This window comes from Macaca nemestrina, chromosome 5 (genome assembly GCF_043159975.1).
Source record: "Macaca nemestrina isolate mMacNem1 chromosome 5, mMacNem.hap1, whole genome shotgun sequence".
Classification (NCBI taxonomy): domain Eukaryota; kingdom Metazoa; phylum Chordata; class Mammalia; order Primates; family Cercopithecidae; genus Macaca; species Macaca nemestrina.
In genome coordinates this window covers 27308336-27335572 of record NC_092129.1, presented here as the reverse complement: position 1 = coordinate 27335572, position 27237 = coordinate 27308336, and the positions used below count along the sequence as shown (strand labels likewise).

The 27237-nt window shown below is 36.8% G+C and overlaps 1 protein-coding gene and 1 long non-coding RNA gene across 9 annotated transcripts in view; one reads left to right on the top strand and one right to left on the bottom strand.

The window, feature by feature from the left end:
* Window positions 1-27237, bottom strand: part of LOC105465531 (cAMP-dependent protein kinase inhibitor beta) — a 248641-nt gene that overhangs the window by 20301 nt on the left and 201103 nt on the right. For 5 of the 8 annotated variants that reach the window (XM_071096376.1, XM_071096375.1, XM_071096377.1 and 2 more), the window contains 2 exons: window positions 9259-9363; window positions 8925-8985 (listed from right to left, as the gene is read on the bottom strand). The exons of 2 other annotated variants lie outside the window; for them this stretch is intronic. In XM_071096376.1, coding sequence (XP_070952477.1) covers window positions 8925-8985; window positions 9259-9363 — 166 coding nt within the window. The remainder of the gene's footprint in view (window positions 1-8924; window positions 8986-9258; window positions 9364-27237) is intronic. One more of the 8 variants, XM_011713977.3, reaches the window with a different exon arrangement.
* The window catches only part of LOC139363291 (uncharacterized), a 31132-nt gene that overhangs the window by 3462 nt on the left and 433 nt on the right, over window positions 1-27237 (top strand). The window contains exon 2 of the long non-coding RNA XR_011623325.1: window positions 8484-8561. This is a non-coding gene — a long non-coding RNA (uncharacterized lncRNA). The remainder of the gene's footprint in view (window positions 1-8483; window positions 8562-27237) is intronic.

The following is a 27237-nucleotide window of genomic DNA, read 5'->3' as shown; positions in this document are numbered from 1 at the left end:
TCTACCTAGTAGAGGGACTGGAACATAGCTGCTTAATACACTCAATAAATCAATGTTGAATTAATAGCTGATACCTATTGATTATGAGCTGAAAATGAAGGTCCTTTTCATTATTAATATTCATAATAAAGACCAAAAGTTAATAAGAATAAAATAAGACTGAAAGTTCGGTTATTCAGTATTAAAATAGATTTTGTTTTGTTAACATCAAAATAGACAGGAGTCAGGCTGTAGAGTAATGACAAATACAATGGCTTTTAGATGTGGAAGCATTTATAATTAATATATACTTATTTGCCTTTCAAAGGGAAAATGCAGTGTGATATCAAATAATAGAACTATTTTTACTAACACACCAAAATTTATAGATGGAAATGTATATCATCTATCAAAGCAATTACTTCAAGTAGCCACAAACTTATTCCACTTCTGAATCTGTTTTCGTGACTCTGTCATTGCAACTCATTTTATACTCATACATCAAATAGTGGTAGCATGTTCTATTTAAAATATAACATATTTTATAGTGAACTGTTATTAATTTTTAAAAAAGTCTCCCACTTGATCACCCATCTCTTTCCACTAAGAATGACTTCAGCTACTTTTCAAAACCTCTTTAGATAATTTAGATTTGCACATATTCAAAAGAAAACTATTTTAAAAGACGAGTTCAAAGCAGAGCTTTAAGCACTACTGAACTGCATTAACACACTCTCAAAGTGACTGCCCTGATTTAGTCCTCTTGTTTGTTACACGGTCTATATGGAGCAATGGGAAGTTTGGTCTTCTGAAGTTGAATCCTGGACACTCTTGAAGTTGAATCCTGGACTTTCAACTTCTAGAAAGACATCTAACTTCTTTGTTGATTAGCATTCTACATTTTTAAAAAGTAGGATTTATATTATCTGTTTTACTACCCTGAATGCAAATGAAGTAATGCTATAAATGTGCTTGGTTAACAACTACACAAATGGAATCTATTTAGGTATCAGTCATATAAATTTATAGGCAATATGAAAGAGTATCATTATGAATATCAATTATTCTTTTATGCAACAGTGTTGACGTGGCTCTAGAGACAGCCTCTGATGTTGGACTGCAGACAGAAAGGGATTAACGCAGCTGGGTGTGATTGATGGCTCATGCCTGTAATCTCAGGGTTTGGGGAGGCTGTGGCAGGCGGATCACCTGAGGTCAGGAGTTTGAGACCAGCCTGGCCAACATGAAACCCAGTACCTACTAAAAATACAAAAATTAGCCAGGTGTGGTGACGCATGCCTGTAATCCCAGTTACTCAGGAGGATGAGGCAGGAGAATCACTTGAACCCGGGAGGAGGAGGTTGTAGTGACCCAAGATAATGCCACTACACTCCAGCCTGGGCAATAGAGCAAGATTCCACGTCAAAAAAAAAAAAAAAAAAAAAAGAGAGAGAGAGAGATTAACTCTGAGACATTTGGGACATTTCCAGAAAGTTGATATTGTTTAAAAAGGCATTCAAAAAATCATTTACAATCTGCTTCCCAACACACCCTCAAATTTGTCTACATTTCTGCAACATCGGAACCATACAAGTCACCAGTCACAGAAAATCATATCTCCCCTACACTGTCCGTAGGAAGATTTCTCCCTAAAGGTGAAATTCTCACTACTTTCAAAAACAAACCATGTTTAAATGTTCTCTCCAGCGGTTAAAATGGGATTGAAATTCCTGATTTCTTCATGATGCCTAAAAAACTTTCTTAATCTGAGTAATATGACAATGAGATAATATGGCAGAGGAAAAGGGGTCACAAAAGACAATATTGAGAGAGTCCTGCTTTCTCAGTGGGGCTTGCTTTAACCACCTTGTTTAAAATTGCATCTCCTCCCTCCAGCTTCTGATTCCTCTTACTTTCTCTTAGCACTTACTAGCTTTGAAAATGTATTCTCACTTACTTACGATTGCAGTTGTTGCTTATTGTATGTCTCCCTTCACTAGAAGGTAAGTTCCACAAAGCAGAGCTTTCGTTTGTGTAGGTTGTTTCATTGATGTATTCATAGGACCAAAAGCCATACCTGATGCTTATTCAGCAGGCACTCAATGAATAAAGTAATTGTCTTTCCACTTTTCTTTTTAACATGAAACTTTTTCTTTTTGCATATGACGTTAATATATGCTTGTTGTTGGGAAAAGGACAATTCCGAAAGACATAAAGAAGGAAAAAGAGATTGCCATCCTGCTATCCAGTAACAGTGCTGTTGTAATTCTGGTGCATATCCTCCCAGAATTTTTTCAGCAGCACATACACAAGAATATCACAACATAGTTTACACACCATTTAGCTTGAAGCTAGATGATATTTACTTGATCTCATTTTATTATACGTTAAAAATGCAGTATTTCTTAAATCAACATAATTCAAAATTTCTAATGATGGTTTTGAAAAAATAAAATTTTCTTGAATGTTAACATTACAGAGTATATACCAACAGTGCAAAATATGCACAGCCAAAAAGCAAGGAACATGTCTGAGTACTGAAATTATTTATAAATTTTTCTTTAATTGGATAAATAAAATGGGTATAAAATAGATAGGTATAATGCTTTTTTAAATGCACCCAAAGTGCGCATTTTTTAAATGCACCCACAGTTTCAGTAGTGTCTTTTTCTTCTATTTCATCAATTTAAAGAAAAATTCTTAGGATGTCTCTTAGTCCCTATTTAAATGAATATAATACTCATTTTTTTCCGACTAAAAAAGAAGAAAAATGATTAAGCCTTTTCAATCTCTGATTTGTTTTCTAAGTTCTCTTCAGTACTTTACAGAAGAAATCATTATAATGTTGCAGCAAGCAAAAAATTCAATAAAAATTACAGTAACAAAAATTAAGAGTAGTTTTGAGAATTTTTCTGGGTCATAGAGGAAAACAAATCCCAATCAAAGGGCAAATAACTTTAGAAAGAAAAATCATCTCATGGAAATATTTTTTCATCAAATTATGCATGTTTATATTAACCTGCAATTAAGTTAATAGAAGTAACACTATTTAAATTGACACATTTAACTTTTATAAAAACTTTTTGTACAAAATTATGTTACAATAGTCCTTTAGTACTGTATAAGTTAAATAGAAAAATGGGGCCGTGAAAATATCTAAAATATTTTAAAACATAAATTTTCAAAACTTTAAAACCACTATGCATATATCAATTTTAAAATACATGCACAGAAAAACATTTTAAGGGAAATATACTGAAATCATAATAGTTAATCCCTTTGTGTATGGTATTATAAATGATTTCTATTTTCTTCTTTGAATTTTACTTTTTTCCAAATTTTCTATAATGAAGATTTTTATAATATGAAAAAGGCACACACATGTGTTAAGCATGCGTTGTTTTAAAGCACTTTAATGAGAATTTGTTCATGTGATTCTATACCGGGGGTTAGTCACTACTATCTTCATTTAAAGGGTGAGGAAACTGAGGATGATAGAAATAAAATAGTTTGACTAAACCTAGCTAGCAAGTAACAGAGACAAGATTGGAACCTATTTCATCTGACAGCTCATTATTTTTTCCTTCAATTACACCTCAGCAAACATTTATTGAGCACAGTCTCAGTCTTCATTCAATCAATTATTGTTAAGCATCTACTATATCCTCCGCTCAGTGCAAGACTCTGGGAAAACAGTGGCAAATAAAACTAAACATTGTGATAGAAACAGTGGGGACACACGACGATGCTTAATATGTGGTTCCCACACTGAAAGGGTTGTGAACTCATTGTACAGATGGAATATGTGCATATTAAAGGAAAAGTAAAAATAGCAGTAAATATATGATATATTCAAATAAGTGTTATAAATAAAAATACTGTAGAAATGTAAAAGATAAATGGTTATTGAAATTTGAGGTGATTAAGGAATACTTCACAAAGGCTGTAGAACACATACAGAGCCTTAAAATTGGGAGGAATCCACACAGGTAGAAAGGGAATGAAAGGCTTACTAAGCGAGAGAAGTTATCTGTAAGCTAAAAGAGGGGAGTGTAAAAAGCAAGTCCCAAATAAGAGAAAAGGAAACATTTCGCTGTCATGGAGTGTTATGCCCACATGGAGTTGGAAAAATGAGTTGGAGCATAGTCATAACACAGTTGCAAAGAAAATGAATACCATGAACCATATGTGAACATGTCCTGTAAGCACCAGGGAATCATGAAAACTTCTAAATCACGTAGTAAAGGTATGTATGAGATGCATTTTCTGGACAGGCGCGGTGGCTCATGCTTGTAATCCCAGCACTTTGGGATGCCAAGGCAGGCGGATAATGAGGTCAGGAGATCGAGACCATCCTGGCCAACATGGTTGAAACCCCCTCTCTACTAAAAATACAAAAAAATTAGTTGGATGTGGTGGCACGTGCCTGTAATCTCGGCTACTTGGGAGGCTGAGACAGGAGAATCACTTGAACCAGGGAGTTGGAGGTTGCAGTGAGTCAAAATTGCGCCACTGCACTCCAGTGTGGCCACAGAGCGAGACTCTGTCTCAAAAAAAAAAAAAAAAAAAAAAAAAAGACGCACTTTCTGAAGATAGAGACTGATGTGAAGGAGAACCATCAAAGCATATTAAAAGGTGAAGTTTTTAAATCAAATCTACCATAATAGGAGTAATAAGCTGATTCCAAAACTTTATATGAAAATGCAACAGACCGAGAATAGCTTCTTATTTCAAAAAGAAAGGGAAAGGTAAAGAGCTTACACTATCAGACTTGATGGCTCACAAAGTCTTACTTATTAATTCTGTGTGGTATTCCTCAAGGGTAGACAAATAGAATAAAAAATAAAATAGACACTCTAGAAATAGATAAATACACTCATCGTCCATTGATTTCTGAAAATGGCTTTGAGTATTAATGTGGTCATTGAACCATGATGATCTTGGAAGACTCACAAAAGCACCACAAAATTAGATATTGGTGGAGAAATTTTTGATCATGGAAACAACAGATCTTGTTTCCAATAATTTGTGACAAAAATTCTAAGGATTATTAAATAGATGGCTTTCAGCTATAGTGTTTTTCTGGTAGATTTATTTTTAGAAAGAGTCTCCCTCTGTTTCCCAGACTGGAGTACAGTGACATGATCACAACTCACTGCAGCCTCAATCGTCTGAGCTAAAAGCAGTGTCCTGTCTGCCTGTCGAATAGTTAGAACTACAGGTGGGCAGCACCACTCTTGCCTAATTTTTAAACTCTTTGTAGAGTTGAAGGTTGGTCTTAAACTTCTGGCCTCGAGTGATCTTCCCTCCTTGGCCTCCAAAAGTATTGGGATTTCAAGCACGAGCCTCCCTACCTGATTCAACGATCAACACTTTGCTATATTTAATCTCTCTAAACATACATACACACACACACACACACACACACACACACACACAGTTTTTATTTCAGCAACTGAAAGCAAGCTGCCAATAACATGACATTGCATATCTAAATACCTTAGCATATATCTAAGTATTTAAGAATTGGTATTCTATGTATATCCATAATACCATTATATTTCCACAACATTATTTTTTTCATGTTCCAATTCCTCTGAGATAATTCACCTTTTCCCCTGGAGTTTAGCCTTTGAAATTCTTTTGGGAACTATGGTTTTTTGACGCCTGAAAAGATCTATTTTTATCCTCATTCTTACAAATATACTATTTTAGGATGAAAGCATCTAACAATATTATTCCACATTATTCTATTTTTGCTGTTAAGAAGCTTGCTAATTGTGATGGCTAATTTTATATGACAACTTGACTGGGCTACAAAGTGCTCAGATACTTGGTTAACCATTTCTCGGGGTGTGTCTGTGAGGGAGTTTCCAGATAAAATTAACATCTGAATCACTGGACTGCATAAAACACATTGTCCTTCTCAATATGGGTGGGCCACATCCCATGCATTGAAGTCCTGAATGGAATAAAAAGATAGAGAGAAGGAGAATTTGCTTTCTCTGCCTGACTGTCTTCAAGCTGTCTTCAGCCTTCAATCTTTTGCCTTAAACTCAGACTTCGACTGGAATTGACAACAGTGGGTCTCCCGGTTTTCAGACTTGAACACAAACTGGAATCATATCATTAGATCTTCTGAGTCTCCAGCTTGCCAAAGTCTTAGGACTTCTCAGCCTTCATAATTGCATGAACCAATTTCTCTCCCTCTCTCTCTCTCTCTAAATATATATATATATACACACACACATATACATATACATATATAGTGTTTTTTATATAGAGAGAGCATTTTTGCCATTCTTACATAGAGCGTTTACAAATATATACGTATATATACACATAATATGTAAAAACAGCAAAACGTTCTACATAAGAATGGCAACGGCATCAAAAGTGTATTAGATTCTTCAGAGAATTGCATCATAAGTGTATATAGTTCACTATTCTCTCTTCAGCTGTGCCTAATCAGTCGCATAATCCACACAGTTTTTATTTCCAATTATCATATTTTTATTTCTAGGCAATCTACTTTGCTCTTTTTCAAGTTTAGTTCATTATATTATGGTATCTTATTACTTATTTTTCAAGTCTAGTACAGTATCTTATTACTTATTTTTCAAGTCTAGTTCATTGTATTACAGTATCTTATTAGTCATTTATACTTACATATTTTTTCCTCACAGTAAAAATAATAAAGGAATATTTTAATAATTGAAATAAAAACAATAGTCTTATCACACAAGAGCAGCTGTTTGCTTCCAGTCTTTTTCTGTGGGATTTTAAATAGTTTCCAAAATACTGTACTGTTTCCTGCTGTGTTTGCTTAACATATAACATAAGCATTTTCCCATTAAAATTCTGTAAGTTTAAAAGAAATAAAAAATTAAAAAATCCTCAATTATTCTTTCAAATATATTAAGGCTATAAAATTTTTCACAAATAGTAATAACAATATCATATACAATGTGTGTTCAGTACATAGACAATATGAATGTGTACATTATACACAATGCATTAAAATGTTATATTATCTTTTACTTAAAGCGCATTTCACCAAACAGTAGAGCTGATACAATGAAGCTTGTTTCATCAGAGAAGTCAATTGAATCTTTCTGTAGCACATTATTGCACGATTATGGCTTTAAACAAAAGTTGCAAGTCACAAGTTCTTACATTTTTGGGTCACATTGTAGAATGTATTCCAAATGAAAAATGGAGAAGAAAGTACATGACATCACGCTTCATGTTATGGCATATAAATATTAACTATTTTAACATATAACTGTATGATTAATGATACAGTTAAGACCTATACTACATCATATATAGTTATTATTATAAAAAGTTATACATTATGAAACAGTACTAAAAACAAAATATATTCTTCTCAAATAGTGAAAAAAATTATCTACGAAAAATTCCAATATCTAAACTCTTTATTCTCTGATCCTATTGTTTACTGTGTTTTTGTTGAATCTTTCTCATGGAGACTTATTTCTTTGGTTGCTTTGTGATTTGGGGTTCTGAGATTATATATATATATGTGTGTGTGTGTGTGTGTGTGTGTGTGTGTGTGTGTATATTTTTTTTTTTTTGAGACGGAGTCTCGCTGTCTCCCAGGCTGGAGTGCAGTGGCGCGATCTCAGCTCAATGCAAGCTCCGCCTCCCGGGTTCACGCCATTCTCCTGTCTCAGCCTCCCAAGTCGCTGGGACTATAGGCACCTGCCACCACACCCAGCTAATTTTTTTTTTTTTTTGTATTTTTAGTAGAGACGGGGTTTCACCATGTTAGCCAGGATGGTCTCGATCTCCTGACCTCATGATCCGCCCGCCTTGGCCTCCCAAAGTGCTGGGATTACAGGCGTGATCCACCGAGCCTGGCCCTGAGATCATATTTTTAAAAACATTTTCCTTAAGGCCGGGTGCAGTGGCTCATGCCTGTAATTCCAGCACTTTGGGAGGCCAAGGTGGGCAGATCCCCTGAGGTCAGGAGTTCAAGACCAACAAGGTGAAAACTTGTCTCTACTAAAAATATAAGAATTAGCTTGGTGTGGTGTTGTGTGCCTGTATGCCAGACACTAAGGAGCGTGAGGCAGGAGAATCACTTGAACCCAGGAGGTGGAGGTTGCAGTGAGCTGAGGTCACACCACTGCACTCCAGCCTAGGCAACAGAGTGAGACTCCATCTCAAAAAAAAAAAAAAAAAAAAAAATTAGCCTTATATTCTCAGCATGACTTTTGTTCAAATTACACAGACTACACAGTTGCAAATTTGCACACTTAATGTGAGGTTTCGTTTTTGTTCATAAGTTATTAAGAGAGCCTTTCCCCCATTTCCATCCAAGTCAAAGTCAAGACTGGCAAGTCTCCTTACTGTCTTCCTAGGAGGTTAGGGTTTTATCATATTACCCTTTTACTGAGCGTGTCACTCTTAGAAATCCAAGCCTTACTCTGGTTACCTAATGTAACTAATAGTAACTCTTGTTACTATTACTCCCACAGCACCTGGTTGTTCATACTATTCCTGGTTACAACCCCAATGTGCTCCTGCATGCCCGGCAATGTTCTTCTCCTTGGGTGGTGAGTATATGTGACCAGTAAACTGCTGTGGATCTCATCTGTCCAGTGTTGGGTGTTGGGTGTCTAGGCATCTGTGACTCTCCAAGGCAGGAATCTTTCCTTCACCAATAGGGTGAATAGAAAGCAACAAAATCCACGGGTGTTATGAACCATATGACATGCCCAACCATTTCAGAAGACACCTAGTCAGTTACAATTAACTGTTCCTTGGTTATTTGGTTCTGAGTTATTTGGCAAGGCTACCCCAGACAGAACTGCTAACTGCTGATGGGCTTGAGCTATGGCCTATGTGCCACTGTTATGCCATCTCTTTTAACTCTGCAATGCTCTTGTCCCCAAGAAGAAAATGGTTGTTAACTATACCCTGGTGTGACATGCTGTCAGGTTCAGCCTGTGTTTGGCAGGTGATCCCTGAAGCTTCAGCCTATAAATGCAATGAGAAAACATTGCCTTAACCAGTCAGTACTTCAGTCCTGCTTACCAGAGCTCAGGCTAGAGCTCTCTGATCACCATGTCTAGCCTGGTGACTGTCACTGACTGCTTGGAGCAGCAATACGGACATTGCTTGTAACAGTGCACCTATGGAACGGGCACAGAGGCAGCCCTGTGTGACGTTTGTGGGAATGAAGGTGACCACCCCATGGAGAGCTAAGCATGGTATCCTGGTTGCCATTATTGTTCATGCAAAGGTAGTGACCTTTCTGGTCTCCTCTGCTGCTGCTTCCTGAGCTGCTGTTGCTTGCGCTCTCATGACTCCGAAGGGCATTGAGGTGCAGATCCATGGTGGCCTGTGGCACAGGTGCTAACGAAAAAAGAAAAGGGTGGGGAGAGGAAGGAGCGTTTGGTACTCAAATGATCTCCCAATGCAAAACCCACAGCCAGTACGCCTGGGCTCAGCACTGCTGCCTACCAGCACACCAAACGGCCAATCTTGCAATCATGGGCTTGCTGGCCCTATCCAAGCCATAGACTAATGACTTTACTGGATATGGACCTCAACCCTAGAGACACTGACTCGCACTCCCCAGAGGAAGAGGCAACTACTTCTGAGAAAGGCCACTAAGCTCCCTAATGTTTTCCCATAAGTACCCAGAAAGTCTGCACCACAGGTGACTGTACAGAAAGCTCCAATTTCACCTAGATACAAACTCAAAATATGCTCAAGGAATTTGTGCAGAGAAAGAAACAAAGAAAGAAAGAAAGAGGGAAAAATTCCACAAGACAGAAAAGGTAGGGCAGTGGCAGCAGGAGATAATTTTGATCTATTGAGTCTGGGTTAAAAACCTAGCTTTCTTTCCCTGTACCACTCTGCTTACTATGTCTCTGTTGCAATAAAGATCCTAATCCTTGAGGTTATAGAGAAATACCTATGTTACCTTTATGGCACTGTGGTACCCCATGGCACCATTAATTCAAACTCAACTTAAGCCCAGGCTCTTTAAACCACATAAATCAACCATTATAAGGCTGTGGGGGAAACCCCCAACCTTGATGATACTAATTTGAAGCTCTCTGAGAGAAAAGGCTTATAAATATCACCATGGTAAAGAGGATCCCTCACCACCACCCCACCAGCACCAAATATGTCCAGTGACCACCACCACTTTAAAAAAAAAAAAAAAAAAAAAAAAAAAAAAAAAAGAAAAGAAAGAAAGAAAAGAAATTTAAAAAAGCAAAGAAAAAAAAATCCTGGATATGGAGGGAAACCAACAACAACAACAACAACAACAACAACAACAAACCCTAAAACAAAGATCTGCAATTTGACCCAATTGGGAATTCAAAATATATTAAAAGCATTTATATAGCCAAGATAAAGGGGCACTGATTGGCTTTGGTGCCTCTAGAGTATAGATTCTTAATTAACTTTAATACCTGCTGAAATCCAGCAATTGGCAAACCTTCATGGCTTTAACTGGCACTAGGGCTCAGATTACAGTTATGACTAGGGATCACACTAAATTTAAACATGGTATCCCTCATAATATTAGAGGAGTTATGGAATATAGGATAGAGGACAAAGAGATATGGCTCATCTTAACCATCATAATTACTGTCTTGCCTAAATTTCCCATCACGGTCATAGCAATCATTGCCCTAAAATATCCCATAATGGACATGGATGCTCTGACCCAATTAAAAATAAATGGAAATTAGATTAAATCTTGACACTTATAAATTGGCTTGACAAAATGGGAACTCATGACTCCTCTGCCTCCACCCCAAATTAAAATAATTATTAACATGGCTCAAAGTAATTTAAAACAGGGATTTTGAGGATTAAAATTTGTTATATGACAGTTATAGAGTGCAGGGATGATTATCCCCACTACTTCTCCATTTAACAACCCAATCTGGCCTATTTAGCCTATTCTTAAACCTGGAACAAATAAATAGTGCAGCACACTAGACTGCTACAACCTTAATGCCATGGTCCCATACAATTCAGGCCCTTATTCCCAACAAAATGAGTATTGAAACTTCTGACTCCATCCGTTCAGCAACTGATAGATATTTTGCTACTACGAATTAGCCTAATATGATCCATTGGGTGCCAATGTCAACAGCTTAGCAGTCAGTTTGCTTTTACCTCCCACAAGACACAATGTATTTTTACTAGGCTACTCAAGGGCTACCTCAGCAGTCTTGCCACTGCACACAGCCTTTGCAGGCAAGATCTTAATGACATCCACCTTTCTCCAAGAGCACAGGTATATTACATTGATGATATCCTTTTCCAGGAAGATTTGTTTGGCATATTCATTGAGAACATACAAATATTCACAAAGGAACTCACACAAAAAGGGTGGATCATTATCTCTCACATAGTGCAAAGTCCTGTGACTTCTGTTAAATTCTTGAAAGTTATTTGGTAAACCAAAAGCTGCTCCATCCCTGATACTGTCAAAAAAACAGGTATTAACCCTCTCAGTACCCACAAGGTTAACACAAGTCTAACATCTTTTAGTCTCTTTTGGGTTCTGGAGACAACATATTCTTTTGCAAATTTTCTTTAATCTCACTAATGCTATTACTTACAGACTGCCCATCTTAAAGGGGAACCTCCTCAACAAAAGACTATAGAAGCTCTCCAAAATGAAATCAACAGGCACTCCAGTTCGTGCCCTCAGAGACTTCTGCAACCTCATCTCATGACTCCTGGAGTCTCTGGGCCACCTGTGATGGTCATAAGTTGCTCATGGGCTTTCGATGCCAGAAACTGCGTTTCCTGGCCTTGCACTATACACCATTACAGTGGCAATTACTGGCCACACTGGGCTTTTCCAGAAATAGAGGGTCTCACAGACTTTGAGGCTGTGACCCTCTGTACCCAGCTTCTGTAATGCCTTGTAATACATTGGAGCAGCACCCCCATGAATTTGGCGTGGCTATGAGACCTCTTTGCAACAGGATGGAGTCAAGCTTGGGCCTTCTGGCATATTCTATCTGTAGAAGGTGGTGGCCTCCTGTACCATCAGTCCTTTGCCAAAAACCATGGTGCTAGGGGAAGTCATCCCTTTCCTACAGTCTTTCCTACACCTGGAGAGACCCCTGGGATCAACTGAATGAACACCAATAGAAGGCCACACACTTTACCAATGATGTTGCCACAATTATACATGATAGAGCTCAGTGGAGACTTATTGCTTTTAATTCCTTAACCAAGATGTCCCTGATAAAGAACAGAACCCAAGGGTCAGCACAATGGGCACACTCCAGGCATTCATCTTGGCAATGGATGCCCTGGTCATTTGGCCTCATACATATATTTTTACAACTCTTAGGCCATTGCCTAAGAGCTGCACTTTAAAGAACTCTTTGAATCTCTTGTTTCACAGATACCCAAATATAAATATGTAAACCAAAATAACAGGTTTCTCTACATATCCTAAGGCCATAATACAAGGCCTCAACAGGACATTCCTAATCTCATTTGGAGTTGGAGACACTAGATTGTTACCAAGGCACTCATCTTATGTCTCAGAATACACAGTGGAATCTTGAAGAAGGCTTTCCATTCAAATGCAGCCTCCCCAGAGGCCTCAGGTAGTCAGCCCCAGGCAGCTAGTTTAATTGATAAGCCTAATGGGTTTTCAAAGAACTATTTAAGTCACAAGGAGACAAATGTCCCTCTACTTACTTGATGTCACCATTGCCACAAGCATTGATTAGCCTCAATTCACACCCCCCTGGGAACACCCACTCTCTATATCAATGTCACACAGGTCTCTCAAATGTCTTTACTGGTTATATATGGAGACACACCTAAAGTTCATGTTTTTGGCAACCACCTCAAGATGTGCCCCTCTCCCCTTGGTCAGGTGCCTACTTTGCTTCCTAGGAAGGCACTTCTCCTAATCCCTAAAAGTCTCAGTTATCATCAAGATTTAAACTGATGTCAAAGCATCAAGTGATCCATTGTAGCATAAAGCCAAAAATTAAGGCTTGATATCTAATAAAATAGGTCTCTAATGGCCTAACTACAAGTTCTCCTCCCCACTCTATTCCCACTGATCAGGTACCCCAGACAAACCACCATCCTTACCAAGAGGACCAGGCACAGTTTCTGTTTATCCATGAGTAGCAGGTTTTGTTCCCTGTTTGTCTGCCAAATCAAACAAGTGAATCACATCATTCCACAACAACTGGGAACACCCTACCCTCTTAATTCTCCAAAGCCTACTTCCTACAGCCCTGGTTGTTCACTCTGCTCTTGAGTGCAACTCCTCTGTGGCCCAGCAAGGTGTTCTGTGTCCTCCTCCCCCAGGCCATCAGTAGACGTGACTAATAACCTGCTGTTGATCTTATCTCTTCTGAGTCAGGTGGTGTTTAGCGCTCCTTCACCAACAGGGTAAATAGGAGGGACTAAGACACACTACCACTAATAACATGTTGCTCTCTTTCATGAAAGGGAGCCTAAAGTGTAGAGAAAAGGCATCAGGTTCACACATATCCTGTGTCCATGCTGACCGTCACTGAGCTGCAATGTGTCCAGTTACATCAGTGTGCACAGGGATCCACTGCTATTGTGTCAGGTATAACTATTACCTCAGGTAGAGATATGTGCATCTGCATCCTCTTTGTTCCATCTCTGGACTTTAAGGTTGATGGTCTACTTAAACTATTCTATGCCCTCCATGAGGTCCATGAAATCACTTTAGAGGCTCACTCCTCTGAGGGCCTGGGAACCCTGTCAGGTGGCAATCAGGCCCATCTGCCTGGGCACTTCTCTTGACCATTGCTTGTCTACCTTTACAGGGTCAGAGAATATACAGAGAAAGCTTTATGATGCCCAAAGTTTCCCTGGGAAGTGAGGCATAGTCATCTCTACACTTGGATTTTCATTAAAATTCTTAATGTTCAATCTCCCTTCTGTTCAACCTAGTGAGCTGGAGTCCTGGCCACCTTCACAGAGACTTGAATAATGACTAGGGTCTCATTACATCCTGAATTCTTCTCCACTAGCTAGTCAATGACTCATTTCCCTTCCCAGAAACATGAAAACTTTTACATCACCATATAGTCATTCCCACTCTATGGTTTGTTCTCAGTTCTTCAGTTTCAGATAGCTCAAAAAATCTTTGCTTTCAAAAAGTCAGGCTATTGTCATACATATGCTGATTTTCAAGACCATGGCTCTTTGTTTGGATTTTAAAAAATAGAAACTTAAGTGATCACTTGTTCTAGATTAAGTGCATCACCCCTCAGTGAACAGCCTTTACAGAGTATTAAAGGAAGTATAAAGGAGAAAAGAAATATCAGTTGATAATTTAAAAATGTTACCAATCATACATAGGTGGAACAGCTACTCTTTTTTTTTTATTTTATTTTTATTTTTTAAATTTATTTATTATTATTATACTTTAAGTTACAGGGTACATGTGCATAACGTGCAGGTTTGTTACATATGTATACTTGTGCCATGTTGGTGTGCTGTACCCATCAACTCATCAGCACCCATCAACTCGTCATTTACATCAGGTATAACTCCCAATGCAATCCCTCCCCCCTCCCCCCTCCCCATGATAGGCCCCTGTGTGTGATGTTCCCCTTCCCGAGTCCAAGTGATCTCATTGCTCAGTTCCCACCTATGAGTGAGAACATGCGGTGTTTGGTTTTCTGTTCTTGTGATAGTTTGCTAAGAATGATGGTTTCCAGCTGCATCCATGTCCCTACAAAGGACACAAACTCATCCTTTTTGATGGCTGCATAGTATTCCATGGTGTATATGTGCCACATTTTCTTAATCCAATCTGTCACTGATGGACATTTGGGTTGATTCCAAGTCTTTGCTATTGTGAATAGTGCCGCAATAAACATACATGTGCATGTGTCTTTATAGCAGCATAATTTATAATCCTTTGGGTATATACCCAGTAATGGGATGGCTGGGTCGTATGGTACATCTAGTTCTAGATCCTTGAGGAATCGCCATACTGTTTTCCATAATGGTTGAACTAGTTTACAATCCCACCAACAGTGTAAAAGTGTTCCTATTTCTCCACATCCTCTCCAGCACCTGTTGTTTCCTGACTTTTTAATGATCGCCATTCTAACTGGTGTGAGATGGTATCTTATTGTGGTTTTGATTTGCATTTCTCTGATGGCCAGTGATGATGAGCATTTTTTCATGTGTCTGTTGGCTGTATGAATGTCTTCTTTTGAGAAATGTCTGTTCATATCCTTTGCCCACTTTTTGATGGGGTTGTTCGTTTTTTTCTTGTAAATTTGTTGTGAAAATGGCCATACTGCCCAAGGTAATTTATAGATTCAATGCCATCCCCATCAAGCTACCAATGAGTTTCTTCACAGAACTGGAAAAAACTGCTTTAAAGTTCATATGGAACCAAAAAAGAGCCCGCATCTCCAAGACAATCCTAAGTCAAAAGAACAAAGCTGGAGGCATCACGCTACCTGACTTCAAACTATACTACAAGGCTACAGTAACCAAAATAGCATGGTACTGGTACCAAAACAGAGATATAGACCAATGGAACAGAACAGAGTCCTCAGAAATAATACCACACATCTACAGCCATCTGATCTCTGACAAACCTGAGAGAAACAAGAAATGGGGAAAGGATTCCCTATTTAATAAATGGTGCTGGGAAAATTGGCTAGCCATAAGTAGAAAGCTGAAACTGGATCCTTTCCTTACTCCTTATATGAAAATTAATTCAAGATGGATTAGAGACTTAAATGTTAGACCTAATACCATAAAAATCCTAGAGGAAAACCTAGGTAGTACCATTCAGGACGTAGGCATGGGCAAAGACTTCATGTCTAAAACACCAAAAGCAATGGCAGCAAAAGCCAAAATTGACAAATGGGATCTCATTAAACTAAAGAGCTTCTGCACAGCAAAAGAAACTACTATCAGAGTGAACAGGCAACCTACAGAATGGGAGAAGATTTTTGCAATCTACTCATCTGACAAAGGGCTAATATCCAGAACCTACAAGGAACAGCTACTCTTAATTGGGCCCTTAGCTAGGTAGTGGGTTTTTATTATTATATATATTGTACATGGCTTTATATATAATATTTTATTTAATCTTATCCACAGGTGTCAGAGATAGAGGGAGAGAAGAGAGACAAGAGAGAGATTCCCTATAATTCAAAAAACCAACTGAAATAGAGTCTTTTAGATATTAAGAAATTTGCCCTAAGATAGCATTTAAGCCCTGTCACATAGGATTCCAAAATATGGATTTTTAAAAATTTCACTATATTGCCTTTCTCTAGACTCATAGGCCCTTATAAATTTAGAAGAGATAAGACTAAAATAACTTTATAAAGTCATAAAGAAGTCACCTAAAAGTCACCTAGTACAGCCATCTAAAATATGCCTGAATCGTTTCAACAAGAATATTTTTCTTCTTTGAACCACATATTCACCCTAGTGTTTCACCAAACCCAAAATATTGTTTCAGTACTTGATCTGATATGAAAACTTTAATTCATTTCTGAATCTTAAAAAAGATCATACAATTGAATAATGTGCATAATTTTGAAAAAAATTTTTTTGTTCTCTATACCTATTATTGTGTAATACATATACAATATAATCATATATATAATATATGATATATGTAATCCATGAACACACACACATTTAGATGTAATAAAATTCTTCCACAGAATAAAATAGAAACAAATACTTCTCTCATTGGTGGTATAACCCTATCTAATATAATTTAAATATTTTGTTGTTTTTAAAGTGTGTTAGTCTTGCCTCTTAGCTTATCTTTCATATCACAACAATTGGCAGAATTCATTAAAAATATTGAGGTCAATGTAAATTTTTGTTTAATAACCCTACATTTTTTAGTTTAATTTTAGATCTTTTAATGCACTTAATCTTTGTAGCTTTTTTGTTAAAATATGAAAATAAGTTTGCATTTCATGGAAGGGTATTTTCTGGTTACAAAGGAGAGAAGGCCCCAAAGAAGGCAACAAAGGAACCCTCCACTGTATTAGATTCCCTCAGGGTAATTGACAGCTGACTGCACTCTATTTACCAGTCCTTTTAGTTATTTCTGTACAGTAAGGCAAATCAATATGTGTCTTACTGTCAAATCCAGGACTTTCCCCTTGAAAGCTTTAATTAAGATTTGTGACCTTCTCCCAGCTATGCACACCTCGACCTGAATATCCTTTTAGCTCAGTAGCTGTTCAATGATCAGGCACTCTGCTCCATCCATCTGCTCTAACAGTGACCTCCTTCAAATTTTTTTTATGAGCTTTGGATATTTTCTTTTTATAGCTTTGCCAACATAATCATATTACATCCTGACACCAGGCAGTGTAAATTAATTCCCCTTTTTTCTTATGCACCACGCCACAAAGAACCAGATTTTTCACTTTAACACTTGATTAAATTGTGAAAAGGAGAAGAAAAAAAAATTGAGAAAATTTCATCTCACCTGTGTCAGCTTGGAGACTTAAAATGTGAATTTAAAGCAATACTAACTTCCAAGCTACGTACTCCACCCTAGAGTACTGAAGTTTCAGAAAACCTTGAAGCCTTGTGTTTTGGGGTCTGGTGGACCCTGAAATTAATTATACATCACAGGGTACAGAAGATAGAATGTTCTGATATTTTCAGAAGCCCCAGTTACAGCTGCGGAAATTTTAAAAAACAATGCAGATATGCATTGGTTCTTGTCTTGTTTTTATGCACTTGCATGTAAATGCAAATCCTTTATCCTCAGCAAATCCTCTATGGAACATGGAGAGAAAGCAGAGGTGCCTACCTTCTCTTAACTTGAATAGTCTTTATAATTTAAAATATTGTTAATTGCCAAGATTAAAATTCAAAAATTGTTTCCTAGTAACTTATAAATCAGAAGACTTTATGTAGTCTGAAACATAATGTTTCTTTGATGTATTTTTTAATCTAAAATAAGGTAACCCAGATGAGGGGTAGACCATGATGGCTGAAGAGAAACCTCTACCTATTGTCCCCCTGACAGAAACAACAATTTAATTTAACAACTGTCTACACCTTTTTAAGAACCAAAAATCAGGTACTAGCTCAACCATAGTGGAGTAGAGCACCAGGCAGCCTTGTGGGGTCCCTAGTTCTAGGCCTTGGCTCTTGCATGGCATTTCTGGACCTGCCATGGGCCAGATGGGAGCCCACTGCCCTGAAGGGTGAATCCCAGGCCTGGAAGCGTTCACCACAAGCAGACTGAAGAGCTCTTAGGCAAGTAGTGAAAATAAGCAATGGTCTGGAAGTAGTCCCCATGGGGCTGTGGTGGTGGTGGCCACAGAGAGAGATTCCTCTGTCTGTGGAAAGGAAGGGAAGGTGGGAAAGACTTTGTCTCATGGTTTGAGTGCCAGCTTAGCTGCAGTAGACTAGAGAAACAGATAGATTCCTGAGGTTTTGACTCCAGTCCCTGGCTCCCATTTGACATCTCTGAATTCACTCAGTGTGCCAGGGAATTCACTGCCCTGAAGGAAGGACACAGGTCTGACTGGCTTTGCTACCTGCTGTTCATAGAGCCCTAGGGTCTTGAGCAAACATAGGCTATAGACAGGGGGTGGTTACAGCGGGCCTTGGGCAAGACCCAATGCAATGCTGGCTTCAGATCTGACCCAGAGCAGTCCCAGCAGTGGTGGTCACAGGGGTGCTTGTATCACCCTACTTCCAGCTCCAGGCAACTCAGCACAGACAGGGAGACTCTGTTTGTTTGGGGGAAAGTAAAGCAAGAGAGCAAGAGTCTCTGCCTGGTCCAGAGTATTCTTCTGGATCTTATTGAACACCACAAACGTGGTACCTCTACAAGCCTACAAGAACCACAGTGTTACTGGGCTTAGGGTACCCTGTAATGCGGATATGCCTTAGATCACAATACCCAAATCCTTTCAAATACCTGAAAAGGCTTACCAAGAAGGACAAGTAAAAACCAGCCCAGACTGAGGAGACTACAGTAAATACCTAACTTTTCAAGGCCCCAACACCAATGAACATCCACAAGCATCAAAAACATTCGGAAAACATGGCCTCACCAAACGAACTAAATAAGGCACCAGGGACCAATCCTGGGGAAACAGAGATATGTGATCTTTCAGACAGAGAATTCAAAATAGCTGTTTTGGGGAAAGTTAAAAAGAAATAGATAAAAATAAAAAAAAATCAAGATAACACAGGGAAAGAATTCAGCATTCTATCAGATAAATGTAACAAAGAGATTGAAATAATTAAGAAGAATCAAGCAGAAATTCTGGAGGTGAAAAATAATATTGCCATATTGAAGAATTCATCAGAGTCTCTTAATAGCAGAATTGACAAAGCAAAGAAAGAATCAGTGACCTTGAAGACAGGTTATCTAAAAATACAGTCAGAGCAGACAAAAGAAAAAAGAATAAAAAGGAATAAAGCACTCATACAAGATCTAGAAAATACCCTCAAAAAGGCAAATGTAAGAGTTATTGGCCTTAAAGAGTAGCTAGAGAAAGATATAGGGGTAGATAATTTATTCAAAAAGATAATAATGGAAAATTTCTTAAACCTAGACAAAAATATCAATATCTAAATACAGGAAGGTTATACAATACCAAGAATATTTAACTGAAAGAAGACTACCTTAAGGCATCTAATAATCAAACTCCCAACGGTCAAGGATAAAGAAAGAACCCTAAAAACAGCAGGAGAAAAGAAACAAATAACATATAATGGAGCTCCAATATGTCTGGCAGCAGAGTTTTCAGTGGAAAATTTAGGACTGGGAGAGAGTGGCATGACGTATTTAAAGTGCTAAAGGAAAAAAACCTTTTACCCCAGAATAGTATATTTGGCAAAAAAAAAAAAAAGTCCTTCAAGCACGAAGGAGAAATAAGGACATTCCCAGACAAACAAAAGCTGAAGGATTTCATCAACACCAGACTTGTCTTACAAGAAATACTGAAGGGAGTTCTTCAATCAGAGAAAAAAAAAAAAAAAAAAAAAAAAAGTGTTAATGAGCAAGAAGAAATCACCAGAAGAAATCACCTGAAAGTACAAAACTCACTGGTACTAAAAAGCACACAGAAAAATACAGCATACTATAACACTGAAATTGTGGTGTGTAAATTATTGCTATATTAAGTAGAAAGACTAAAAGGTGAACCAATCAAAAATAATAACTGAGACAACCTTTCAAGACATAGCATATTAAGATATAAATAGAAACATCAAAAACTTAAAAAGCAGAGAGATGAAGTTAAAGTATGGAGTTTTTATTAGTTTTCTTTTTGCTTGTTTGTTTATGCAATTCATGTTAGGCTATCATCAGTTTAACATAATGGGTTATGAGATAGTATTTGCAATACTCATGGTAACCTGAAATCAAAAAAACACAACAAATACACACACAAAAAAAGTAAGAAATTAAATTATGCCACCAGAGAAAATCATCTTCACTAAAGGGAAGACAGGAAAGAAGAAAAGACCACAAAACAACTAGAAAACAGTTAAATGGCAAGAGTAGTCCTTACTTATCAATAGTAACATTTAATGTAAATGGACTAAATTCTCCAATAAAAAGACACAGAGTGGCTGAATGGATTAAAAAAAAAAAAGAAAAGGAAAGAAAGACCCAATGATCTGTTGCCTATAAGAATCACACTTCACCTATAAAGACACAAATAGACAGAAAATAAAGGATGGAGAAAGATATTCTATGCTAATGGAAGCCAAAAAAGAGCAGAAATAGCCATACTTATATCAAACAAAATGTACTTCAAGATAAAAACTATAGAAAGAGACAAAGGTCATTATATAATGATAAAGGGGTCTATTGAGCAAGAGGATATAACAGTTGTAAATATATATGTATCCAACACTAGAGCATCTAGATATATGAAGCAAATATTATTAGAGCTAAAGAGAGAGATAGACTCCCAGCATAATAATAGCTGGAGACTTCTTCAACACCCCACTTGCAGCATTGGACAGATCTGCCAGACAGAAAATCAACAAAGAAACATTGGACTTAATCTGCATTAAGTCAGGTGAACCTGATAAATATTTACAGAACATTTTATCCAACAGCTGCAGAAGACACATTCTTCTCCTCAACAGCCTGCACATTCTCAAGAATAGACCATATGTTAGGCCACAGAACAAGTCTTAAAACATTTTAAAAACTGAAATAATATCAAGCATCTTCTCTGACTACCGTGGTATAAAACTAGAAATCAGGAGGAATTTTGGAACCTATACAAACACATGGAAGTTAAACAATATGCTCCCAAATGACCAGTAGATCAATGGAGAAAGTAAGAAGGAAATTGAAAAAATGTCTTGAAACAAATGATAATGGAAACACAACGTACCAAAACTTATGGAATTCACGAAAGCAGTACTAAGAGGGAAGTTAATAGCAATAAGCACCTACATCAAAAAAGAATAAAATTTCAAGTAATCAACTTAATGATGCATATTAAAGAACTAGAAAAGCAAGAGAAAACTGAACCCAAAATTAGTAGAAGAAAAGAAATAATAAACATCAGAGCAGAAGTAAATGGAATTGAAATGAAAAAACAACACAAAAGATCAATAAAATGAAAATCTGGTTTTTAGAAAAATAACTGAAATTGACAAATCTTTAGCTAGACTAAGAAAAAAAGAGAGAAGACCCAAATAAATAGAATTAGAGATAAAAAAGGAGACGTTACAACCAATACCACAGAAATTGAAAGGATCATTAGTGGCTACTGTAAGTAACTATATGGAATAAATTGGAAAATCTAGAAGAAATGGATAAATTTCTAGACATGCAATCTATCATACAGTGTATCAAGATTGAACCATGAAGAAATACAAAACTTGAACAGACCATAACAAGTAACAAGACCGAAGTCATAACAAAATGTCTCCCAGTAAAGTAAAGCCTGAGACCCAATGACTTCACTGCTAAATTCTACCAAACATTTGAAGAAGAACTAATACCAGTCCTACTCAAAGTATTCCAAAAAACAGTAGAAAAGAATACAATTGAATTCATGGAGACAGAGAGCAGATGGATGGTTAGCAGAGGCTGGGAAGAGGATCGTGGGATAGTGGTAGGGTGGTGGTAAGGGATGGTTAATGGGTACAAAAAAATATAGAAAGAATAAGACCTAGTATTTGATAGCACAACAGGATGACTACAGTCAATAATAATTTAATTTTATATTTTACACTAAAAGAGTGTAATCAGATTGTTTTTAACACAAAAGATAAACGTTTGAGGTGATGGATGCCCCATTTACCCTGATGTATGCCTGTAGCAAAGTATCTCATATTCTCCATAAATATATACAACTAGTATGTACTCACAAAAATTAAAAATAAAAAGTCAATAAAAACTCATTAATTAATTAAGTAATTTTAAAAAGCTAGTCCAGTTACAGCAGAAATTTTCCTTGAGTATTTCTTTTATTTCATAGGCAGTTGTCCAACTAAGGCCAAATAGAATGGGCATTTTGCTGCTGTGTTTATGCATGATGTAAACTCGTTTGAACCTAAGATTCTTCTCTTTCTTTTAATCCTTTTTTCAAACTTGCTTCAAAATTTATCTGGGAAATACAAATTGGGTCATTATTATTTCTATTGCTCATATACACTGTAGTAATTATAAATGCCAATAGAATTTTTAGTTGTTTTAAAACTGTAGCTTTTTGGTATTACTTGCGCTTTGGTGCAATCACCCCCTTTAATTCATGATGATCTCATTTCTTAAATTAGAGATAGTGATAGGATCCAGTTCCTAATTTTATCACTGTCTATGACTGGAGGCAAATAACTAACTCTTCATAACACATTTTCAATAACCTGTGAAGTTGAGCAGCTGGAAGAAAATTAATAAATGTGTTTTCTGAATTAAAAAAATACAGAAATGTTTCAATAGACTAATTTTTAAGATTGCAACATACATTTTGCATAAGAGATTCACATGTATATCTGACCCTGACCAAAGCATACCTTATCCAGTTTCTTTTTCTCATTTTACAACTTAAGAGAATTGATGCAAAGCCAAATTAATCAATCTATTAAAGGCAGTCAAGAGGAAAACAAAACAAGTGGCAATCCATGTGTAATTTGTAGATATCTGAGAATTTTGGAGCTAAAAGGAACTTGAATCATCAGCTCATTGATAAACAAAACAAAAATAAAAACAAAAAAGCAGCTCTATGTTCAAAGATGTGTATAAGAGACCAGATTGCTGTTATGACTGATCATCTGATCAATTTGAAAATCCAGTCTAAAGCTCATGTCATTGGACTGTTAGGGCAAACTTATAAGATAATGGTGGTTTCTATAATTTTTTTCAAGAATAAACATCAGTTTCTAACATCAGATTACTAGTGGACATGGTGGTGTGATTTGTAAAGGTAAAAGGCCCAGCCTCTGTTTGGGGGAGATGTGGAAGAAAAAGGTAGATTTTCTGATATCCTTCTTTGAGGCCTAGGTCTTTATTGTGCTTAGGGGAAAGGGATTTTTCCTCCCAAATTTTATTTTATTGTGATAAAAGTAACACTTAACATGAGATCTAGGTGATTAGCAATTTTTAAGTATAGAATATAGTACTGTTGACCAAGGTCCAATGTTGTACAACAGATCTGTAAAGCTTACTCATCTTGATTTACTGAAACTTTATGCCTATTGATTAGTAACTCCCCATTTCCTTGTTCTGCCATCTCCTGGCAACCACTATCATTCCACTCTTGGCTTCTACAAATTTGAATATTTAAAATGCTTCATGTAAGTGAGCTCATGCAGCATTTGTCTTTCTGTGACTGGCTTATTTCACTTCAAGGTTTATCCACAGTCATACTCAATAGAATTGCCTTCTTTTTAAAGGTATAAATATACCACATTTTCTTTTTCCAATCATCTATTGATGAACAATTGGGTGTTTCCACATTTTGACAGCTGTGAATAGTGCTGTAATGAACAAGGGAGTGCTAATATCTCTTTAAAATCTTGATTTAAATTCTTTGGAATAAATATCCAGAAGTGTGATGGCTGGATCATATAATAGTCTTATTGTTAGTTTAGGGGAAAGTTTCTGATAGTAAGATCTAGTAGGGAAAGATATGTACATTTCTTGCCCTTGAGTCTTACTTAGAAGTCAGTCTGTGTTCTTTTAAGTTTTTATGAAAAAAACTTATTTACTACATTGGTAAAGCCATCTTGCTTGGGATTAGATTGTTGGGGTAGAGGAGACTTGGTTAAATGAGAATTCTACTTTGGAACAATAATATTCTGAATGATAAAAGTTCCTTATTGATGTGATTTCAAAGTTGTACTCATTGAGTTCTGACATAATTTGGATATGTGTCCCCATCGAAATCTCATGTTGAATCTTCAATGCTAGAGGCAGGGCCTGGTGGAAGGTGTTTGGATCATGGCGGGTGAATTCCTTATGGCTTGGTTCTCTCTTCCTAATAGTGAGTTCCCTCAAGATCTGGTCATTTAGGAGTGTGGCACCTACCCCCCCAACTCTCTCTCACTTGCTCATCCTTTTGCCATGTGACATGACTGTTCCTCCTTTGCCTTCTACCATGATTGGAAACTTCCTAAGGCCTCTTTAGAAGCCAAGCAGATGCCAGCACCATGCTTCCTGTATAGTCTGTAGAACAGTGAGCCAATTAAATCTCTTTTTTAAAATAAATTATCCATTCTCAGGTATTTACAACAATGTAAGAACAGCCCAATACAGGCTTTGAATTCCATAATTGCCAAATTTTAATAATCATAATGTGTACTGATTTATTTATCTGCAGAGAGAATTATTGACTCGATTCCAGGGAGGCAGGACATAATGAAGTCAACCTTGCCTGTGGGAGATGAGCAGACACCTGAAACAGGTTACAAAGTAAGAAAAGAGCCAGTCAACTGAGGACCCCTGTGAATGGGCTCAACTAATGAACTCTAGTAATGATGTTGAATAACCAGTTCCAGGTTTCCCATTTCTGCACTATAATTCTCTCATGTTATCCTCAAGGCCTTGGTAAAGTTTACTATGAACCACAATCATCCTAGTAATGTCTCTGCTTTGGACAATAAAGTAAAATTGCTGAGAACAATCCCAGGAGGATGTAGACCAGAGAAAACTGTAGCGGGCTCAAGAAGCTTTGGAAGACAGCAGAAGTCTCTCTTTGGAAGAGAGCAGAGAGACCAGAGCAGCAGACGAGAGGTGATGGGCAGCACCCAGGATAGATTCATAGAATCTGAGGATTGTCAGAAACACTCTGTATGGGTAATACTAAAAAATATGCTACATCCTGCAGTATAAAAGTTACAACTATGTTTATTGAGGTTTTATGGCAAAATAACCCCTCAAGTTTAAAAAACCTACAGTTTTTAGATAATCTGCTGATTTGGAATATATGTAACAGACAAAAAAGCATTTTTGTTAATTAAATACTTTACATAAATTATTCTTTATTAAAAAATCATGTACATTTAGATAATGGTAGCATTAATGTGACAGTATGTATTTAGACACAGACACATGGCTTTGTGGACTCCTCTAATAATTCTATAGAATCCTAGGAGACCAGGACCCCCATGTTGGCAAACATGGAATTGTATCATAAATCATGACCCTACTGGCCAGCCCCCTGACACAACCGTGTCCTGTAATAAGTATAATTTTACTGTCTAACTCATAAGCCTTCCTCTACCTATCTTTAACTCCCCACTTCTTCCATTTAGAATTATAGACTATTTGAGCTAAAAAAAAAAAACAAAAAACCAACTTAGTGCTCTTCTAATCTATTTCTCTCAGGTGGTTCATAGATATTGAAAGGCTAGATAACTATGATTGTCTACATGCAGAAGACAATCCCAGAGGGCCTCAGCAATATATCTGGAAAATAGGATGTAGAAATTTCTCACGCTAGACTCTATCCCACAGTTCAATCAGTTGTTCAGTCCTGAGTTCGGGAGCGAATATTGGGCACTGATAGCATATCACCACTTGAGGGCTGTAGGCTGACACATTAGTGCATCCTTTCCTAAGCCATATCCAAGCCTCATTAGTTACATGGTGCATAGTCACATGGTAGAAAATCATTCTTGAGGGAACAATTAAGTATCACTCCCAAAAATTCTAAATCATTTTCAATGTGACTGAGATGGAAAAGCATCATTTAATTAGCAAGTGCAATAAAGTTGTGACATTTAAAGTAAATTATGACATACTTTTCTCTTTCCTTGGTACACTGAATGGTGATATATTGATCTTTATAGTTGCCATTTCCAAGTTTTAATTGTTTTTTCTTAATTAGTTAATCCAAAAAATGTCAATTAGGTAATTATCCCTCTGCTGTTTGAATCATCTTCATTTATTGAGCAAAAGAAAATTGACTTCAGAAGGAGAAATGCAATTACAATATAATACCAGGGGAAATATTATATCATTGAAGTATTATAAAACAATATTATATATGAGCAAAACTCAGTTTATTTTATAGGTGTAAAAGAAATGTTCTTTTTCTGAATTCTAAAAAGTAATTTCCCAAACAAATGATCAAGTATAAATTAGCTAATCCAAAGTCATTTTTATTCACTTATGAATGTATTAATTCATTTGAAAAATATCTGTTGAGTGTCAATTATATGCCTGCCCAAACAATTTTATAATTGTTTTTACGGACTCCAATGGATGAGAAAAAAATTATAAAAACTATTAACACAAATCCATATATAATTCCAAAATGTGGTAATTCTTAGATTAAAAAAAAAAATTACAAGGTTTTATGTGAGTGTATCAGGACTTGGCTCATTGATAGTATGAACTGTATAAAGGAAGAAATGTAGTTAACTGGTATTGAAGTAGGAAAAGACTATTTCATGCAGGAGAGACGAGCACATTTTAGGAACTGAAGGAAGGTTAGTGTGGCCAGAGCAAAGGGATGAGGGAAAGACAGACACAAGATGAAGTGGGGTCAGTTAGTAGGGGCCACAGCTTTTAGACATATTAAGAATCTATTCTATCCTAATAGTGACAGGAGGTCATTGAAGGATTTTAAGTGATAGTTATGACAATCAAAACCGAATTTTAAAAGGTTCATTTTGGCTACAGCAAATGGAATAGATTGGAAAAGAGGAAAAGTAGGTTCAAGAGATGAGTGAGGAGCAATTGCAGTGTTTCAAGTGAGGGATGGTGGGAACTCAGACATGTTGGAGTTCAGAAAG